Genomic DNA, 19,866 nt, shown 5'->3' with positions numbered 1-19,866 from the left:
ATAGGCATTTCATAAATGGTAGCTGTCCTGGTGGTGTCACTCCTCATCATTCCCATGGGACTCCTCAGAGTTGCTCATGGTTGTACTCTTTGGATGTAGTCATGCCTTGCTTGTGATAGGTAATGTATACGACTGAATTGAATGTGTGTTTAATATATTAAGTAAGCAGGGTACATGATTTTCCTTCTGTGTCCATGTTTAGAATAAAGGTGATGATTATCTAGAGAACATGTTTATTTTCCATGGAGCATTACATTTGTCTTTTTTTTTTTTTTTTTTTCCGGGCACAAATGCATTTTATAATGATAATGTTTTTGAGAGAATCCAAGTCTCCTGTTTTCTTGTAGGTGATAACTTGCTATTGGACTTTACTTTTTAAAATATTACCCAATATCTGTAACCTGGAATTTGAAAGAATTCATTAAAATGTTCACAGTTTGAAAGAGAAACTTTCTGACACATTTGTTTGCCTTGCCTCCGACGTGCCTTGTTTTCTTTGTATTTTGTGTCCTGTCTGCAGCAGCATGTCCCTCTCGTCAGCACTGTTGAAGGAAGACAGCATGTCAGTGCCATCTCCTGAAATCAAAGGTGAGACTTCTAAAGTCACCAGAAGTTCCTTTGGCAGTTGTTTCATTTTTGAGAGTAGTTGGAAGAAAGCAGTTTTAGAAACACAGAAGATTGAGAAAGGTAACTTTATTGTTATCATTTTCTTTAAGAAAATAGAAATAGTGCCTTGAATTTACATGTATTTTTTCCATCAGGCAAGAGACATTTTCTGTGACATTTATATAAGAATTATATCTTAGGTTGATGAAAAAGAAAAATGGAAGCAAACTAAAATTGATTTAATTAATGTAATTCTGTGACTCATGATGGAAACAAATTGTAAAGAGCTGCATTTCTTCTTTTTAAACTCAAATTTGTCTGAAAGAACTTCATTTCTTAATATCCATTGCAGTACTGTCTCTGTTGAATCACACTCCATTTTATAAATGGCATTTTCCTTAAAATAACTCAAGGTGATTTTTATATTTTAAGACATCCAAATCTTTAACAATGCTTTTATATATTAATAATTCTAACCAAAGCCAGGCACAGTGGCTTAGCCTGTAATCTGAGCACTCTGGGAGGCCAAGGCAGGTGGATCGCTTGAGCCCAGGAGTTAGAGGACAGCCTGGGCAACATGGTGATACCCCATCTCTTCAAAAAACCCCAAAATTAGCTGTGCATGTTGGTGCGCGCCTGTGGTCCCAGCTACTCAGAGGCTGAGGGTAGGAGGATCACCTGAGCCTGGGGAGGGTGAGGCTGCAGTGAGCCATGATCATGCCACTATACTTCAGTCTGGGCAACAAAGTGATACCCTGTCTCAAAAAAAAAAAAAAAAAAAAAAAAAAGTTCTAACCAAAACTCTATTTTTGAGTGAATTATGTGGAGAGTATCTTAAATCCCATAGTTGCTCAATGAAGACTAGTTTGAGAACTTTTGACATGTAGATGAATATATTAATAGTTATTCCTCCTTACTTTCAAGTTAATCATATTTTCTTGTTTATTCTGAATTTTCTTCTACCTTTATTAATGGAGAAATAATTTTTTTTTTTTTTTTTTCTTGAGATGGAGTCTAGCGTTGTCACCAGGCTAGAGTGCAGTGGTGCAATCTTGGCTCACTGCAGCCTCTGCCTCCCCGGTTCAAGTGATTCTCTTGCCTCAGCCTCCTGAGCAGCAGGGATTACAGGCACGTGCTGCCATGCCCAGCACGTTTTTGTATTTTTAGTAGAGATAGGTTTTCACCATGTTGGCCAGGATGGTCTTGATCTCCTGATCTTGTGCTCCACCCACCTCGGCCTCCCAAAGTGCTGGGATTATAGGCGTATAGGGATTATAGGCCACCACGCCCGGCCAGTAATTCTTGAAAATAGTAAAATGCAAACTACTCAATGATTTGTCCCTCTTTGGCTTTGAATGTGTTGCTATATATTTTCTTCAACTTTCTTACCAGGTTCCCATTAAAGGTACTCAGACAACAGTTTATCCACCCTTCTACTCCCCAAATCTAATAGATGAAAAGAGAGTCTGTATGCTTTTTGACCAAGAGAAACTATTTTTTCCAAAAGAGGAAAAAATCAAAAGTTACAAAATAACATTTTGAACATTCAATATAATAATTTTAGTCCCATTGAATACCATTTTTGTTGCTGTACTACATTTGCTTTGTAGAGAATACTTAAAAAAAAAATTCACTATGTTTAGTTCAAAGAACATCCAACCCTTTAACCTCTTAATCTCCTTTTTCTTTTCATTTGATGCCTTGAAAATTTTAAAAAATAATTTGACCATCTCTCTGTGCAATGGATATGTGAGGCTAGTAGAAGAAACAATCTTGGTGCTTCAATGTTATGGTTTACAGATTTGGTCTGGAATTTTGTGGACATAAAATCAGTGCCTCAAGTAGAATTCTTTGACTCTCATTGCTAGCTCAGATGATCATGTGTTTACACCTCTTATTTACATAAAAGCAGGAAAATGGAAAGACTAAGTGCTAGATAATATCAAACTCTTGAAAGTGCCTTTTATTTCAGTGTGAAGGTATCTAATATTCTGGGCATTCTAACTAAATAAAATAATGAAGGCAGAGGATCGTGATGACTGTGGAAGATCTGTGAAGCTATTCTTTTTCCTTATTCCACTCTTAGCCTCTTAATCGACTCCTTCCTGCAGTCCCTATAGTCAGGATGTAGAATGAAAGCCATTCTCCTGGGAAAGAAGCTGGATAAATTACAGTTACTTAATTTTCTTTACTTAATAACTGATTTTTTGTATTTTATTATGTATTTTAGTATGTAGTAAAACAAGTAGTATACATTTAATCAAGATGATTCTTATATATTTTTAACCAGAATATACCACAGCATTTGGTCTAGGAGAGCTCAAAGAATGTATCAAAATGCCATATTTACCAGGACTACAAAGTTACCAAAAAAGTGTAAGTTCAACTCCGCTAGAGGCTCCAAAAAGACTGCCACGTGCTGATGCCGAGGTGTCTGCAATCAGGTAGATCATTGCTATTTAATTATCATTTGTTGAATGTGTATTTGTAGTAATACTGCTGAATGTAGAGGTTTTTCTGGCCAGTGAATTGAATTCATTTTTGCCGTTTTTTTTTTTTTTTTTTTTTTTTTTTTTTTTTACATAAAGGATTTAATTTTTAAAATCGAAGCCATTTTATTCAGTTTGACAACTCGGCGCTTTTCTGTTTTCGGGTGCTGTTACCAGAAAAGATTTAAGACTTCTTTTTTCTTTTCTTTTTTTTTTTTTGGACAGAGTCTGGCTCTCTAGCCAGGCTGGAGTGCAGTGGTGTGATCTCGGCTCACTACAACCTCCGCCTCCCGGATTCCAGTGTTCTCCTGCCTCAGCCTCCTGAGTAGCTGGGATTACAGGCGCCCGCCGCCATGCCCGGCTAATTTTTGTATTTTTAGTAGAGATGGGGTATCACCAAGTTGGCCTGGATGGTATCTATCTCTTGACCTCGTGATCCACCCGCCTTGGCTTCCCAAAGTGCTGGGATTACAGGCGTGAGCCACGGCACTCAGCCCCGATTTAAGGGCATTTTAAAAAGCCTTGATTGCCCTAGCTTAAATCATCCCCATGAGAACACTGGAATTTTTAGTATTAGAAAAAAAAAAAATTAACTCTCTGCAATATTAAAAAGTTTCTGTACCCTGTATATAGAACCTTGTACTTCATTTCTGGTCTGACTGAAGTAATGTGAAGGGAGATTCTGAATGAGATATTGGCCTAATTAACATCCTGCATTGACTATCAGAAAGGAATTTTTCAGCCAGAAAAGTCTCCCGGACTTTGAACACTGACATTTGAAAACATTATTACAAATACTTTTCCTGCTAGAAATCAGACTGACTGACATACCATTAAAACTCTCCAAAGGGATCTCTAAGTTAGTAAGATAGCCTCACATTCCACTCAGCTTCTGCTTTGGTTCATTTATTTCTTCTTCAGATATTTGTTGAATGTCTAGTTTTTTTGTTTTTTGTGTTTTTTTTGAGACGGAGTCTCGCTCTGTCGCCCAGGCTGGAGTGCAGTGGTGCGATCTTGGCTCACTGCAAGCTCCGCCTCCCGGGTTCAAGCAATTCTCCCGCCTCAGCCTCCCAAGTAGCTGGGACTACAGGCGCCCGCCTCACGCCCGGCCAATTTTTTGTATTTTTTTTAGTAGAGACGGGGTTTCACCACGTTAGCCAAGATGGTCTGGATCGCCTGACCTCGTGATCCTCCGGCCTCAGCCTCCCAAAATGCTGAGATTACAGGCATGAGCCACCGTGCCTGGATGAATGTCTAGTTCTTATTCACTCTGGTAGTATTTAAAAAGGTGAGGAATTTACAGCATTCTGAGTTGCAACTCTCTTTAGGGAAGGATTTACATTTTTATATTATCTTCCTATTATAATGAACTTTAAAATCATCCAGTCATGCCTAGCACACAAGATTAAAGTTTCAAAATATGTTTCTTGAGTTTTCCAGCTAATACTATTGTTCTTTTTAAGTACTCTTGAAATAAATTCTGGTAATATAGATAGAGAGCTGGAACAGGTTAAAATGAAAAGTTGTTAATTTTTATTTAAACTATGAAAATAAGAATAAGAACTTTGCAGAAAAAAAGGAAAATAATTATTTGATAATCTACCCATCATAACATATCCATTTTTATTGTTGGATATTCCCTTCTTTCAAAAGAAAGAAAAAATTCTTTTTCATGGATTTCATTTTCGTGATGATTTTAGTGTACTTAAAATTTTTATCCTGCCTTTTAAAAAATTTTATGTATATGCATTTCATCATGCCACTATATGTTCTTTAAACAGTCTTACCAACCACATTATATTTCACTGATGGATCCACAGTTTACTTAATCACTTCCTATTGTTGGATTTTTTAAATGCTTTGTTTTTTGGTTTTGTAAGTAACACCACAATAAACAATATCATACATATAGCTTTTCTCATCATTTTTAATATTATCTGAAGAAAGATTTTCAAGCTATAAAAATATAAAACGCAGAATTGTTCTTTCTGAAGTAAGGTTAGAATAAAATAAGGTAGGATTAGAAATGGAAGAGAGAGAGAGTCGCTACTAGATGGTAACTTAAGTCAAAGTGGAAAATGGTGGGGATGCAGAAGGAGGAGGGACTGTTTGAAACATGACTATAAAGCTACTACGGGCAGTCAGTTACACTGTAACCAAGACACTTGTGTCCCTGACTCTCAACTTACGTCATTTTTATCAAGGGTCACAGCGCCCTTTGGGGAGAGGGCAGGAGTGTGTAGGGCTGCCTGTGCCGATGGTCTTTGTATCAGTATGAACCCGTCTTGTTACCCTTCCTTCGATACACATGATCATCTTAAAGATACTGGAAGCCTGGAAAACACCCATGAATTAGCCCTTTCTGACTCTTAATTTGGAGTCTTTATTTTGCTTCTTATTGTTTCCACTCTATTTCAGGTTTTTGTTTGTTTGTTTCTGTTTTTCATTTGTGATTTGACTGTGAAATTATTTCTAAACGTTTTACATTGATTTGAGTGTGAATTTACTTAAGTCAATGAAAGATAATTGAATATATTTTATTCATGTAATGACAAGTGTTCTTCATATATAAAGTGGAATAGTAATGGCCAAGTGACATAATGTATATGAAGTGCTTGGCAAACATAAACGTTAGTTCTTTTCCCTGCCTTTAACTCAAGTGTCTTCATTTTAGCTGTTGTAGTGAGAACATGTCAAATTGCCTGCAAGTATTTTATTCTCCTGTGCACATTGCACAGCGCCCTGTGAAGGAGCAGTTTTGGCAAAGCAGAGAAATACTCATTTTTCTTCGTTTTATGTACAACCCCCTACTCTCTTTTTTCCCCTCCTTGTGTGAATATTTGATTGAAAGTGTAATAGTTTTTCAAATTTCCTTATTGGTAAGCAAAAATTTAAAATTTTTTAGTGATTCTCAAAACACCCTCTAGTAATACAAATAACAATAGTAATCCTAGAGGTGGAGTACTTAAAAGTGGCTGCTGACTTTTAAAGTGTAAAATAGTTTCAAGAGGCTGGGCGTGGTGGCTCACGCTTGGAAACCCAGCACTTTGGGAGGCTGAGGCTGGAGGATTGCTTGAGGCCAGCAGTTTGAGACCAGCTTTGGCAACATAGTGAGACCCCGTCTTTACAAACTTTTTTTTTTTTTTTTTTAATTAGCTTGTGTGGTGACATGCACCTACCATCCCAGCTACTCAAGAAACTGAGGCAGGAAAATTGCTTGAGCCTAAGAGTTCAGAGTTACAGTGAGTTATATGATTGTGCCACTCCAGCCTGGGAGACAGTGAGACCTCATCTCAAAAAGAATATTGTTACAAGAAATTTGAGATTTTTATAATGATTATTTCACCCACAGCAGATTCAATCATGATATATTTTCCCTAATAATCTTATTATCTAGATGTATTTCAGTGGGAACAGAATTACGACAAAATTCAGATAGAGGTGATTGATAGGTAAAAAGTACAAAAAAGTGATAGTTGGTATTCAACATATCCAAATGGCCTGTTTATCTTGATTCCCTCCCACTTAGCATTGCTTGAGTCATGACTAGTCAGAGGTATGATAAAGTTCTGTGGGAGAAGTTAGACCTAGCACTCAGCCACTGGTAAAATTTGCTAGCAAGATGTTGGGTTGGCTCATATCTGCTTCTGATGGAATTAGTTATAATGGAAAAACTTTCCTTTCCTTAACATTTATTTAATGTCCATGTGATGTTATTCAACAAGTGAGTTTCACTGTACCCTGAATTTATATGTAAGTAATTTTATGATAATATATAATATTCAGGCTAAAGAAGACTAAGGAGACATGCAGTGTGGCACCACTTTGGGAGAAATCAAAAGGTAAGCTGACTCGTCCTTTTTTCTACCACCTGTCTTGGGTGTCATATACCTTATCTTTTAAAAAAAAAATTCCTCTCTTTTCATTGATTTAATTTTGTTTTGTTACTACTTCTTTTAAGCTTTGTTTATTTTATAAACTAAGTGGATGTTGGGTTCATTATAAACATACTTTTATAATTTCAGGACCCTAGGGTAGGCCCTCATCATATCTCACTTGGGCCATTTAGTGCCTGCAAACTCGTCTTCTTGTTTTGAATGTCTGATCTTTGAAATCCTTCAATGCCACAAAAAAGTCTAAAACTTTGACTTCTAATCACATTACTCTCTCCTTCAAAAACAGTGAGTCCCTCATTACCCACAGACTGAGTATGAACTCTTTAGTTTGATATTGAACCCTTTGCCATCTTCCCTCAGCTTTCTTTTCTAGCTTTATCTTCTAATTGCTATTTTTGTGAATCCTGTGTACTTACGACTTCTCATACAGAAACTTATCTATTTACCAACAGTTTTGGTCCCAAAAAACTACTCTTAAGTCAACTTACTCCTAAGTTCATGGTGACTAAAAGGGTTTATGGTACTAAGGTATATTTTATTTGCCATTTGTCCTTCAGTTTATCAAATGATTCATCCTTTCCCTATGTACAACGAATGTTTCCTTAAAAGCTTAAGCTTTTTATTGAATCAGTACAAATAGCCTAACATCTGAGAAAAGGCCAGGACCAGACAGATTCACAGCTGAATTCTACCAGATGTACAAAGAAGAGTGGGTACCATTCACACAGAAACTATCCAAAAATTTGAGGAGGAGGGATTCCTCTGTAACTCATTCTATGAGACCAGCATCATCCTGATACCAAAACATGCAAAACAAAAAAAGAAAACTTCCTATCAATATTCCTGATGAACATTGATGTAAAAATCCTCAACAAAATACTGGCAAGCTGAATCCAGCAGCACACCAAAAAGCTTATGCACCACAATTAAGTAGGCTTGATCCCTGCAATGCAAGGTAGGTTCAACATATCCAAATCAATAAGGGGATTCATCACATAAACAGAACTAAAGACAAAACCACATGATTATCTCAACAGATGCAGAAAGGCTTTTGATAAAATTCAATACCCTTTCATGTTAAAAATTCTCAATAAGCTAGGTATTGAAAGACATGCCATAAAATAATAAGAGCCATCTATGACAAACCCACAGGCAACATCATACTGAATGGGCAAAAGCTAGATGCATTCCCCCTGAAAACCAGCACAAGACACTCACCACTCTTATTCAACATATTATTGGAAGTTCTGACCATAGCAATCAGTCAAGAGAGAGAAATAAAGTGCATTCCAATAAGAAGAGAGAAAGTCAAATGTTACGGGAAGTCAAGGACCCCAAATGGAGGGACTGGCTGGAGCTGCAGCAGAGGAACATAAATTGTGATTTCATGGACATTTATCAGTTCCCAAATAATGCTTTTATTATTTCTTATGCTGTCTTTTCTTTAATCTCTTAATCCTGTTATCTTCGTAAGCTGAGGATGTACTTCACCTCAGGACCACTGTGATAATTGTGTCAACTGTACAAATTGATTGCAAAACAATCAAACTGGTTCTCTCAAACCCTGTTTCCTGTTGTTTAAGATGCTTATCAAGACAATATGTGCACCGCTGAACATAAACCCTTATCAGTAGTTCTGCTTTTACAATTTGTCCTGTTCCCTCAGAAGCATGTGATCTTTGTTAGACCCTTATTAGTAGTTCTGCTTTTTGCCCTTTGAAGCATGTGATCTTTGTACCTACTCCCTGTTCTTATGCCCCCTCCCCTTTTTAAAACCCTTAATAAAAAACTTGCTGGTTTGAGGCTCAGGTGGGCATCATGGTTCTACTGATATGAGATGACCCAGCTGTAAAATTCCTCTCTCTTTGTACTGTCTCTCATTTCTCAGTCGGCTGACACTTGTGGAAAATAGAAAGAACCTACGTTGAAATATTGGGGGTGGGTTCCCTCAATAGTCAAACTATCCCTGTTTGTAGATGACATGATCCTATATCCAAAAAACCCCATAGTCTTGGCCCAAAAGCTCCTTAAGCTGATAACTTCAGCAAAATTTCAGGATACGAAATCAATGTGCAAAAATTGATAGCATTCCTATACACCAACAACAGTCAAGCCAAGAGTCAAATCATGAACACAATCCCATTCACAATTGGCACAAAAAGAATAGTATACCTAGGAATACAGCTAACCAGGGAGGTGAAAGATCTCTACAAGGAAACTACAACACATTGCTCAAAGAAATCAGAGATGACACAAACAAGTGGAAAAACATTCCATGTTCATGGATAGGAAGACTCAATATAGTTAAAATAACTATGCTACCCAAAGCAGTTTGTAGATTCAATGTGATTCCTATTAAACTACCAATGACATTCTTCATAGAACTAGAAAAAACTATTTTAAAATTCATATGGAACCAGAAAAGAGCCCAAATAGCCAAGGCAAACCTAAAAAAAAAAGAACAAAGCTGGAGGTATCACACAACCCGACTTCAAACCATGGTACAGGGCTGTGGTAACCAAAACAGCATGGTACTGGTACAAAAACAGACACATAGATCAATGGAACACAATAGAGAGATCAGAAATAAGACCACATACCTACAACTATCTGATTTTCAACAAAGCTGGCAAAAACAAGCAATGGGGAAAGGTCTCCCTATTCAATAAATGATGCTGAGCTAACTGGCTAGCCATATGCAGAAGATTAAAACTGGACCCCTTTCTTACACCATATACAAAAATCAACTTAAGGTAGATTAAAGACTTAAATGTAAAACCCAAAACTATAAAACCCTTGGAAGACAACCTAGGGAATACCAATCTAGACATAGGAACAGGCAACGATTTCATGATGAAGATGCCAAAAGCAATTGCAACAAAAGCAAAAATTGACAAATAGGATCTAATTAAACTAAAGTACTTCTGCACAGCAAAATAAACTATCAACAGAGTAAACAGACAACCTACACAATGGAAGAAAAATTTTGCAAACTATGCATCTGACAAAGGTCTAATATCCAGCATCTATGAGGAATTTTAAACAATTTACAAGAAAAAAAAACCTCATTAAAAAGCCGACAAAGGACATGAACAGACGCTTTTCAAAAGAAGGCATATATGCAGCCAAACAAGCATATGAAAAAACTCAACATCACTGATCAATAGAGAAATGCAAATCAAAACTTCAATGAGATACCATCTTGCATGAGTCAGAATGGCTACTATCAAGAAGTCAAAAAATAACAGATGCTGGAGAGGTTATAAAGAAAAAGGAACACTTATACACTATTGGTGGAAATGTAAATTAGTTTAACCATTGTAGGAAACAGTGTGGTGATTCCTCAAAGACCTAAAAACAGAAATGCCATTCGACCCAGAAATCCCATTATTGGGTACGTACCCAAAGGACTATAGATCCTTCTGTCATAAAGACACATGCATGTGTATGTTCATTGCAACACTATTCACAATAGCAAAGACATGGAATCAACCTAAATGCCTATAAATGGTAGACTGGATAAGGAAAATGTGGTACACATACACCATGGAATATTATGCAGCCATACAAAAGAACAAGATCATGTCCTTTGCAGGAACATGGATGGAGCTGGAGGCCATTATCCTTAGCAAACTAATGCAGGAACAGAAAACCAAATACCACAGGTTCTCACTTACAAGTGGTAGCTAAGTGATGAGAACACATGGACACATAGAGAGGAACAACAGACACTGGGGCCTACCTGAATGTGGAGGGTGGGAGGTGGGAGAGGATCAGGAACAATAACTAATGGGTACTTGGCTCAGTACTTCGGTAAAGAAATAATCTGTACAACAAATCCCTGCAACACAAGTTTACCTATATAACAAACCTACACATGTACCTCTGAACTTAAAATAAAAGTTAAAAAGAAAGTTAAATATTTTTAAAACCTTATTTTAATTTTTTATCATAATCATACTATCTTCCTCTAATACACTCATACTTCCATGACTTTGGCTTATGGAATAATGGAGTTAACTGAACACCTCCAAATGAACAACCAAAACTAAAATTACTAAGTAATTGACATTATTGGTAGCTGTCAGAATTGACTTATTGGTAGCTCTGCAAGCTCAGTTGATGGAAGTTTATAAGGGTAAATGTTCATGAACTTTTCCTTGGATGTTTTCTTTCTCTTAATTTCCATATACTAAAACAACTTCTGTAATCAACAGACAGTGTAAAGTAAATAAATAAATGTTAATTAGAACAAAAGGCATTGCTGGCTGGGTGTGGTGGCTCACGCTTGTAATCCTAGCACTTTGGGAGGCCAAGGCAGGAAGATCATGAGGTCAGGAGTTTGAGACCAGCCTGGCTAACATGGTGAAACCCCATCTCTCCTAAAAATACAAAAATTAGCCGGGCATGGTGGCACGCGCCTGTAATCTCAGCTACTCAGGGAGCTGAGGCAGAAGAATCGCTTGAACCTGGGAGGCGGAGGTTGCCGTGAGCTGAGATTGTGCCACTGCACTCTAGCCTGGGCGACAGAGCAAGACTTTGTCTCAAACAAACAAACAAACAACAAAAAACTCAAAAGACATTGCTTTGAATCTCGGCCCAAATGAACATTTGCCAGCCTTTTTTCCAACATTATGGCTTTGGTGTCTTATTCACTCACCTTCGTATCCCTACAGTGCCTACACTAGTTTCTGCAACAAAGTGAGTCTTCAGTAAATACTTATTAAAAGTTATTTTCCTTCAGAGTCATACAAGAAGGGAGGTCATACGCCAGGCATGGTGGCTTATGCCTGTAATCCCAGCACTTTGGGAGGCCGAGGCAGGTGGATTGCTTGAGCCCAGGAGTTCAAGACAGCCTGGGCAACATGGCAAACCCCGTCTCTACAAAAATACAAAAATTATCCAAGTGTGGTGGCTCACACTTGTAGTCCTGACTACTTGGGAGGCTGAAGTGAGAGGATTGCTTAAGCCTGGGAGGCAGAGGTTGCAATGAGCTGAGATGGTACCACTGCACTCCAGCCTGGATGACAGAGGGAGACCCTGTCTCAAAAAAAAAAAAAAAAAAAAAAAAAAGAAGGCAGTTCACGTATTCATTTTCATTCAACAAGTATAACAAGTATGAATTGATTATCTATTATGTGCCAGGCATTGCTCTGGGCTCAGGATACATCTCTGAATGAAACAAAGATCCCTGCCCTGGTGGAGCTTACATTCTAATGGAAGAATATAACCAACAAACACTAAATATAACAAATGAGTCTATTGTATAGTATACCAGAAGGTAAGTGCAGTGGAGACAACAACAAAATAGAGCAGGGTAAAGGAAACCAGGAGATCTGGGCAGAGAAGGGTGATTTACAATTTTAAATAGGGAGGTCAGGGAAGGTTTAACAGAGAGTAATCTTTGAACAAAGACTTGAAAGAAGTGAAGGAGTTGTTATTCTTTTGGGACCAGCAAAGGCTCCCAAGGCAGGATGGTGCCTGATCTGTTGCAAGAACATCAAGACTGCAGCGTGTCTAAGTAGTGGAAGATGAGGTAAGAAAAATAATGGTGTATCTGATCGTACAGGGTCATAGAGAGGACTTTTAATTTACCTCTGATTGTAATGAAGAGTCATTGACTGATTTTAAAAAAAAGGATGATTTTTAATGTGATCAAGTTTTCAAAGGATTACTATGGCAACTGTCATCTCTTTCAACAGTTGTCATTAAAAAAAAAAAAAAAAATTACCTGAGATTTTCCTCTGGCTATGAAGAAATAGCTTTTATAAGACTATCTTTACCAGTAGATAGAACTTGAGAGGCCAACATGTGGAGGAATAACCAAAGAGACGTGAGTCCCAAATTCTGTGAGCAATTTCCCCTCCAAGTGTTTGTCTATTCCCAAGTAGTTGTGTACTGGGTCAATATTTCAGGAAATCAAACAGAAAACAGCTTCTAGGAGGCTTAAGAACTGAGTACAGAGATATCAGTAACTTGGCATTTGCTGTGAGGACAGAGGTGAGAGTTTAAGGCCTGCCAAGATGGAAGGTCCTTAGTACACACCCCAGGCTCTCAGTTGAAACTCCTATAGGGCTATACACCATAAATAAAAGCATACCATCAAGAATATACTAGCTTGTTTTTTTCTTTTTTCTTTTTCTTTTTCTTTTCTTTTCTTTTTTTTTTGTGCAGAGTCCCACTCTGTTGCCCAGGTTGGAGTGCAGGCTAATTTTTATATTTTTAGTAGAGATGGGGTTTTACCATGTTGGCCAGGCTGGTCTCAAACTCCTGACCTCAAGTGATCTGCCAACCTTGACCTCCCATAGTGCTGGGGTTACAGGCATGAGCCACCATGCCTGACTTAATAGACTAGCTTTAAAAAAACCTAAAATCCAGTCTTGACTGGATTAAATTGATCTTCCTGACAGAAAAAAATGAAATTCTCTCTGGAGAACTATGAGATGAACCAGAGCCTTATAAGTTTTCATACACAGTGTCTAGCATCCAGTCAAAACTTAACAAGCATAGAAGAATAACAAAAAATAAGAGGAGAAACAGACAACAGAAGCAGACCCATAAATAATACAAGCATCTTAGTCTGTGCTGCCATAACAAAATACTGTAAACTGGGTAGCTTATAAACAATGCAAATTTAGTATCTTTAGTAACAAGGCTATAATTAGCTCTAAAGCAAGCTGAGAAATGTAATCTATACCTGGATGACCATGTGCCCAGTTAAAATTCTGTTATGGAAGAAGAGGTAAAAAGTTTTAAGAGATTGATTAATAGTTTGCCACAATTCTTTTTAAATTAAAATGACTAACTTTCTATTATGTGTATTTTGAAAAGCAGTTTTGTCATTTGGTCTTACAGTCATCTACCTTGCCAAAGACACATTATTTCTTACAATTATTAAATAGATTATTTTGAATTGTCTATGTAGATTATCATAATCATCTGTAAATAATGTCAATTTTGTTTCCTCCTTTCCAAATTCTATGCCTTTCTTTTACTAAGCTGGCTAGAACCACAAATACAACGCTGAGTAGAAGTGAATAGTAGCCATCTTTGGCTTGTTTCTAATTTTAAAGAAAATCCCTTTAATGTTTGTTCATTAAGAATGATGCTTGCCGCCAGGCGCGGTGGCTCACGCCTGTAATCCCAGCACTTTGGGAGGCTGAGGCGGGTGGATCACGAGGTCAGGAGAAGGAGACCATCCTGGCTAACACAGTGAAACCCCGTCTCTACTAAAAAATACAAAAAATTAGCCGGATGTGGTGGCAGGCACCTGTAGTTCCAGCTACTCGGGAGGCTGAAGCAGGAGAATGGCGTGAACCGGGGAGGCGGAGCTTGCCGTGAGCTGAGATTGAGCCACTGCACTCCAACCTGGGCGACAGAGCGAGACTCCATCTCAAAAAAAAAAAAAAAAAAAAAAAAAAAAAAAAAAAAGAATGATGCTTGCTTTGGGTTTTAAACAGATATGCTTTACGAAGTTAAAGAAGCTCCCTTTAATTTGCTAAGAGTTTTTTTTCTTTTAAATGAAAGTTGAATTTTACTAAATAATTTCCCTGAACTGATTGAGGTGATCATATTTTTTGTTTAATATTTTAATGTGAAGAATAACATTTACAGATTTTGTAATGTTAAGTCTCTCTTGAATTCCTGAAATACACCCAACTTAGAAGTGATTTATTATTTGTTTATGTTCTGCCATATTTAATTTGCTAATATCACACTTGGGATTTTTTACCTATACTGGTAAGTAGAGTGAGATTGCCATGAATCTTCTTTTTTGTTCTGTCCTTGTCTGGATTCAGTGTCCACATTATAATGGCCTTGTGGAATGAATTGGGGACTATTCTTTCTCTTTCTACTCTCTGAAGGATACGACCTAAAATTGGAATGATTTTTCTCTCAAAAGTTAGAGGAAATTCATTTGTAAAATTCATTTGGGTTACTTGTTTTCTTTGGGAGAATCTTTTAATATTGGCTCAATCATTTTAAATTTAGGGCTTTTAAGGTATTCTAATTTTTCAATCAGTTTTGGTAAGTTATATTTTCTAGAAACTTTTGCATTTTGTCTAAGTTTTAAAAATTTATTAGCATTAAGTTTAGTCTTTGCTTTATCTGTAATTCTGTTCCTCTTTTCCCAATATTATATATTTGTGCCTTCTTTTATTGTCTTGAGTAATGTCACCAGAGGCTTTCCTTTTTTATTAGTTTTTTCAATGAAGAGCTTTTGTCTTTTTAAAAAATCTCTTTTATTATAACTTAGTTTTCTACTTCATTGATTTCTCCCCTTTCCTATATTATCTTTTTCCTTCATGTTCTTTGGGTTTACTCTTTTCCTAATGTGTATCTAATACCTATGTTTTAAATTTTCAACCTTCTTTTCTAACATAGACATTTTAGGATATAAGCCTCTCTCTTTTGCTCCATTACACAACTTTTGTGATATTTATCATTTAGCAACAAATATTTTATATTTATTATGATTTCTTTTTTGACTGATAATTTAGAAAGTGTGTTGATATGGTTTGACTGTGTCCCCACCGAAATCTCATCTTGAATTGTAGTTCCCATAGTTCCCATGTGTTGTGGGATGGACTCAAAGGGAAATAATTGAATCATGGGGGTGGTTCCCCCATACTGTTCTCGTGGTAGTGAATAATTCTCAGGAGATCCGATGTTTTTTTTTTTTTTTTGAGACAGAGTCTTGCTCTGTCACCCAGGCTGGAGTGCAGTGGCGCGATCTCTGCTCACGGTAAGCTCCACCTCCCGGGTTCACGCCATTCTCCTGCCTCGGCCTCACCTCCCGGGTTCACGCCATTCTCCTGCCTCAGCCTCCCGAGTAGCTGGGACTACAGGCGCCGCCACCAGGCCCGGCTGATTTTTTGTATTTTTAGTAGAGGCGGAGTTTCACTGTGTTAGCCAGGATGGTCTCAATCTCCTGACCTCATGATCTGCCTGCCTGGGCCTCCCAAAGTGCTGGGATTACAGGCGTGAGCCACCGCGCCCGTTGGTTTTATAAGAGGAAACCCCTTTTGCTTAGTTCTCATTCTCTCTTATGTAACACCATGTAAGACATGTCTTTTGCCTTCTGGCGTGATTGTGAGGCTTCCCCAGCCAGGTGGAACTGTGAGTCCATTAAACCTCTTTTTCTTTACAAATTACCCAGTCTCAGTTATGTCCTTATCAGCAGTGTAAAAATGGACTAATACATGTGTATACATTTCTAAATATTTCAGAATTTTAAATTTATCTTATTATTAACAACTTCCAACTTAATTGCATTTGTGTGTATGATACTGATTCTTTGAAGTTTTTTCAGGTTTGCCTAATGCCTGCAATCTAGTTATTTTGCTGTCAGAGGGCCTTTTAAAGTGTCAAGTCCATTGTACTGCTAAGAACAGAAGTCCCGATCATATTCTTAACTCTCAGCTATTTCTCTCTGAACTCCTCACTCATATTACCCCTGCAAACAAAACAAACAGAAAAATAACAGCTACATTGGAGAATTGACGATGGTGCTTTTTTTGACACTTGAAACTGAAGTTAAATAATAATATTTTAAAGTAATATAGGTCAGTATATTATTTTCAAAGCTCCATATATGTTTTTAAATAGAAGTATTTCTACATATTTATGTATTTAGGGGTAATATGTAGTGATTTGAACTTTGATGAATCTGGGTTCAAATCCTGACTTTGACAGTTACTAAGTATGTGCACTTGGGCAAGTTATTTAGCATCCCTAAATTGTCTTTTTAAAATCTGTAACTTGAGAGAATACAGATGACTCCTTCATAGTAGTGTTGTATGGATAAAATAGATGTAAAATACTTGACAAATATCATTCAACAAATGCTATCTGTTGTTATTACTGCCACCCTATGATAGAAGCTTAATGCTATTTCAGTTAAGTGAACAAGTTTATTTTACTTTACAATTTTACTTCACTTAGCATTTTTGATAAATGTTTTTATTGGAAGAAAATAACTTGAGAGGCATGTAAAATATGAAATGAGTTAATTATTTGTGGAGATGATGCCTTTTGCTTTGAAATAAATCTCACAGTTGTCCTATGTTTTAAAAAGTATTGTACAGGCCGAGCGCAATGGCTCACGCCTGTAATCCCAGCACTTTGGGAGGCCAAGGCAGGCGGATCAGGAGGTCAGGAGATTGAGACCATGCTGGCTAACACTGTGAAACCCTGTCTCTACTAAAAATACAAAAAATTAGCCAGCGTGGTGGCAGGCGCCTGTAGTCCCAGCTACTTGGGGGGCTGAGCTAGGAGAATGGTGTGAACCCAGGAGGTGGAGCTTGCAGTGAGCCGAGATTGGGCCACTGCACTCCAGCCTGGGCGACAGAGCGAGACTCCATCCTCCATTTCAAAAAAAAGAAAAAAAAGGAAAGTAAACATGGCATTTCTAATTCAAAATATGTGTTATATTAAAAACTAGTAGTTTTTTTTTATTTTCTGGGTACATAGTGGGTGTATATATTTATGGGGTATTTGAGATATTTTGATACAGGCATACAATGTGTAATAATCACATATAGGTGAATGGAGTATCTATCCCCTCAGGCATTTCTCCTTTGTGTTACAAACAATCCAATTATACTCTTTTAGTTACTTTTAAATGTACAGGTAGATTATTATTGACTATAATTGCCCTATTGTGCTATCAAATACATGTTCTTATTCATTCTTTGTATTTTTTGTACCTATTAACCATCCCCACTTCCCCCTCCATCTCTCCTCCACTATCCTTCCCAGCCTCTGGTAACCATCCTTCTATTCTCTATCTCTATAAGTTCAATTGTTCTAGTTTTTAGCACCCACAAATAAGTGAGAATATGTGAAATTTGTCTTTCTGTGCCTGGCTTATTTAACCTAACATAATGATCTCTGGTTCCATCCATAATGTTGCAAATGACAGGATCTCATTCTTTTTTATGGCTGAATAGTACTCCATTGTGTATATGTACCACAATTTCTTCATCCATTCATCTGTTGATGGACATTTCAGTTGCTTCCAAATCTTGGTTATTGTGAACGGTGCTGCAGTAAACATAGGAGTGCAGATACCTCTTTGATACACCAATTTCCTTTCTTTTGGGTATATGCCTAGCAATAGGATTGCTGGACCATATGGTAGCTCCATTTTTGGTTTTCTGAGAAACCTCCAAACTGTTCTTCACAGTGGTTGTAGTAATGTACGTTCCCACTAACAGTGAATGAGGGTTCCCTTTTCTCTACATCCTCGCCAGCATGTGTTATTTCCTGTCTGTTAGATAAAAGCCATTTTAATTGGGGTTAAATGATATCCCATTGTAGTTTTGATGTCTCTGATAATCAGTGATGTTGACCACCTTTTCATATGCCTGTTTGCTGTTTGCATGTCTTCTTTTTGGAAATGTCTATTCAAGTCTTTTGCCCACTTAATTAATTAATTAATTTTTATTAACATGAGAGTTTAAATGAGACAGAGTCTTGCTATGTTGCCCAGGCTGGTCTTGAACTTCTGAGCTCAAGGGATCTGCTCACCTCAGCCTCCCAAAGTGCTGGGATTATAGACGTGAGCCACCCTGCTTAGCCCTTTTGTCCATTTTAAAATGGGATTATTAGACTTTTCCCATAGAGTTGTTTAAGCTCCTTATATATTCTGTTTGTTAATCCCTTGTAAGATGGGTAGTTTGCAAATATTTTCTCCCATTCTGTAGGTTCTTTTCATTTTGTTGTTTCCTTTGCTGTACAGAAGCTTTTTATTAATAATTTGATGTGATCCCATTTGTCCATTTTTGCTTTGTTTGCCTGTGCTTCTGGGGTATTACTCAGGAAATCTTTGACCACTCCAATATCCTGGAGAGTTTCCCCAATGTTTTCTTCTAGTATTCATAGTTTGAGATCTTAGATTTAAGTCTTTAATCCATTTTGATTTGATTTTTTTATACGGCGAGGGATGGGGTGTGGTTTCATTTTTCTGCATAATATCCAGTTTTATAATATCCACAATATCCAGTTTTCCCAGCACCATTTATTGATGAGACTGTCTTTTCCCTAGTGTATATTTTTGGCCCTTTTGTTGAAAATGGATCTACTATAGATGTATAGATTTGTTTCTGCATTGTTTATTCTGTTCCATTGGTCTATGTGTCTGTTTTTACGGCAGTACCATGCTTTTTCTGGGTTGATATACCTCAGTAGTGTAAGAACTAGTAGTGTGTAATAGTCATTTGTGGAAGAAATATTTCAGTCACATTATATTTAATAGAATATTATTTGTGTGTGCTTAATTCATTTTAATAGCTGACTCCCCGCCTCCTCCTCCAGGTTCTGGCTTCAGTGATCCTCTCACTGGAGCACCATCTCAATACTTAGAGAGACTTTCCAAAATAGCCATATTGGAATACAATACCATTCGTCAGGAAACAACCAAAACAAAAAAAGGCAAGAAACGAGAGCTCCGAGACTGCTGAGAAATGTCGCACAGTGTGATGCTTTCTTCAGTGACTTTTAAGCTTTATAGTTTCTTTTTTTATGTGATACGATGCAAAATGATTTATATAAAAATGAAAATGCAAATAGGAAATAAATATGTTATAGATGAGTCATTGTATTTTGTTAACATTACAGAGACAAATTATATTTTTTCCTTATTTATGTTGAAGGACTATAAATTATGGTTTATGGGAAAATAAGCATAAGATAAATTTTATTCCATGAGTTTTACATACATTGATTGTGTGTTTTGATTCAATTTGATACTCTTGAGTGTCTATTTTGTGCAATGACCTTGGCTAGCTGCTAGGGAAGATTTAAGATAAAGTGAGGTCTTGAGGGCAGCACAAGATGGCTGAATAGGAACAGCTCTGGTCTGCAGCAACCAG

At 37.1% G+C, this 19,866-nt stretch overlaps 1 protein-coding gene across 1 annotated transcript; it reads left to right on the top strand.

Moving 5' to 3' along the window:
* The first annotated feature begins 402 nt into the window (after positions 1 to 402).
* On the top strand, positions 403 to 19,523 carry C8H8orf89 (chromosome 8 C8orf89 homolog). The gene is made up of 4 exons (XM_008000868.3): positions 403 to 687; positions 2,897 to 3,050; positions 6,882 to 6,937; positions 19,310 to 19,523. Exons 1-4 carry the CDS (start codon positions 525 to 527, stop codon positions 19,453 to 19,455), a joined length of 519 nt encoding a protein of 172 aa, XP_007999059.2. The 5' UTR covers positions 403 to 524; the 3' UTR covers positions 19,456 to 19,523.
* Positions 19,524 to 19,866: the final 343 nt, after the last annotated feature.

The sequence above is a fragment of the Chlorocebus sabaeus genome, chromosome 8, assembly GCF_047675955.1.
Source record: "Chlorocebus sabaeus isolate Y175 chromosome 8, mChlSab1.0.hap1, whole genome shotgun sequence".
Taxonomy (NCBI): Eukaryota; Metazoa; Chordata; class Mammalia; order Primates; family Cercopithecidae; genus Chlorocebus; species Chlorocebus sabaeus.
This window is presented reverse-complemented; position numbering and strand designations above follow the sequence as displayed.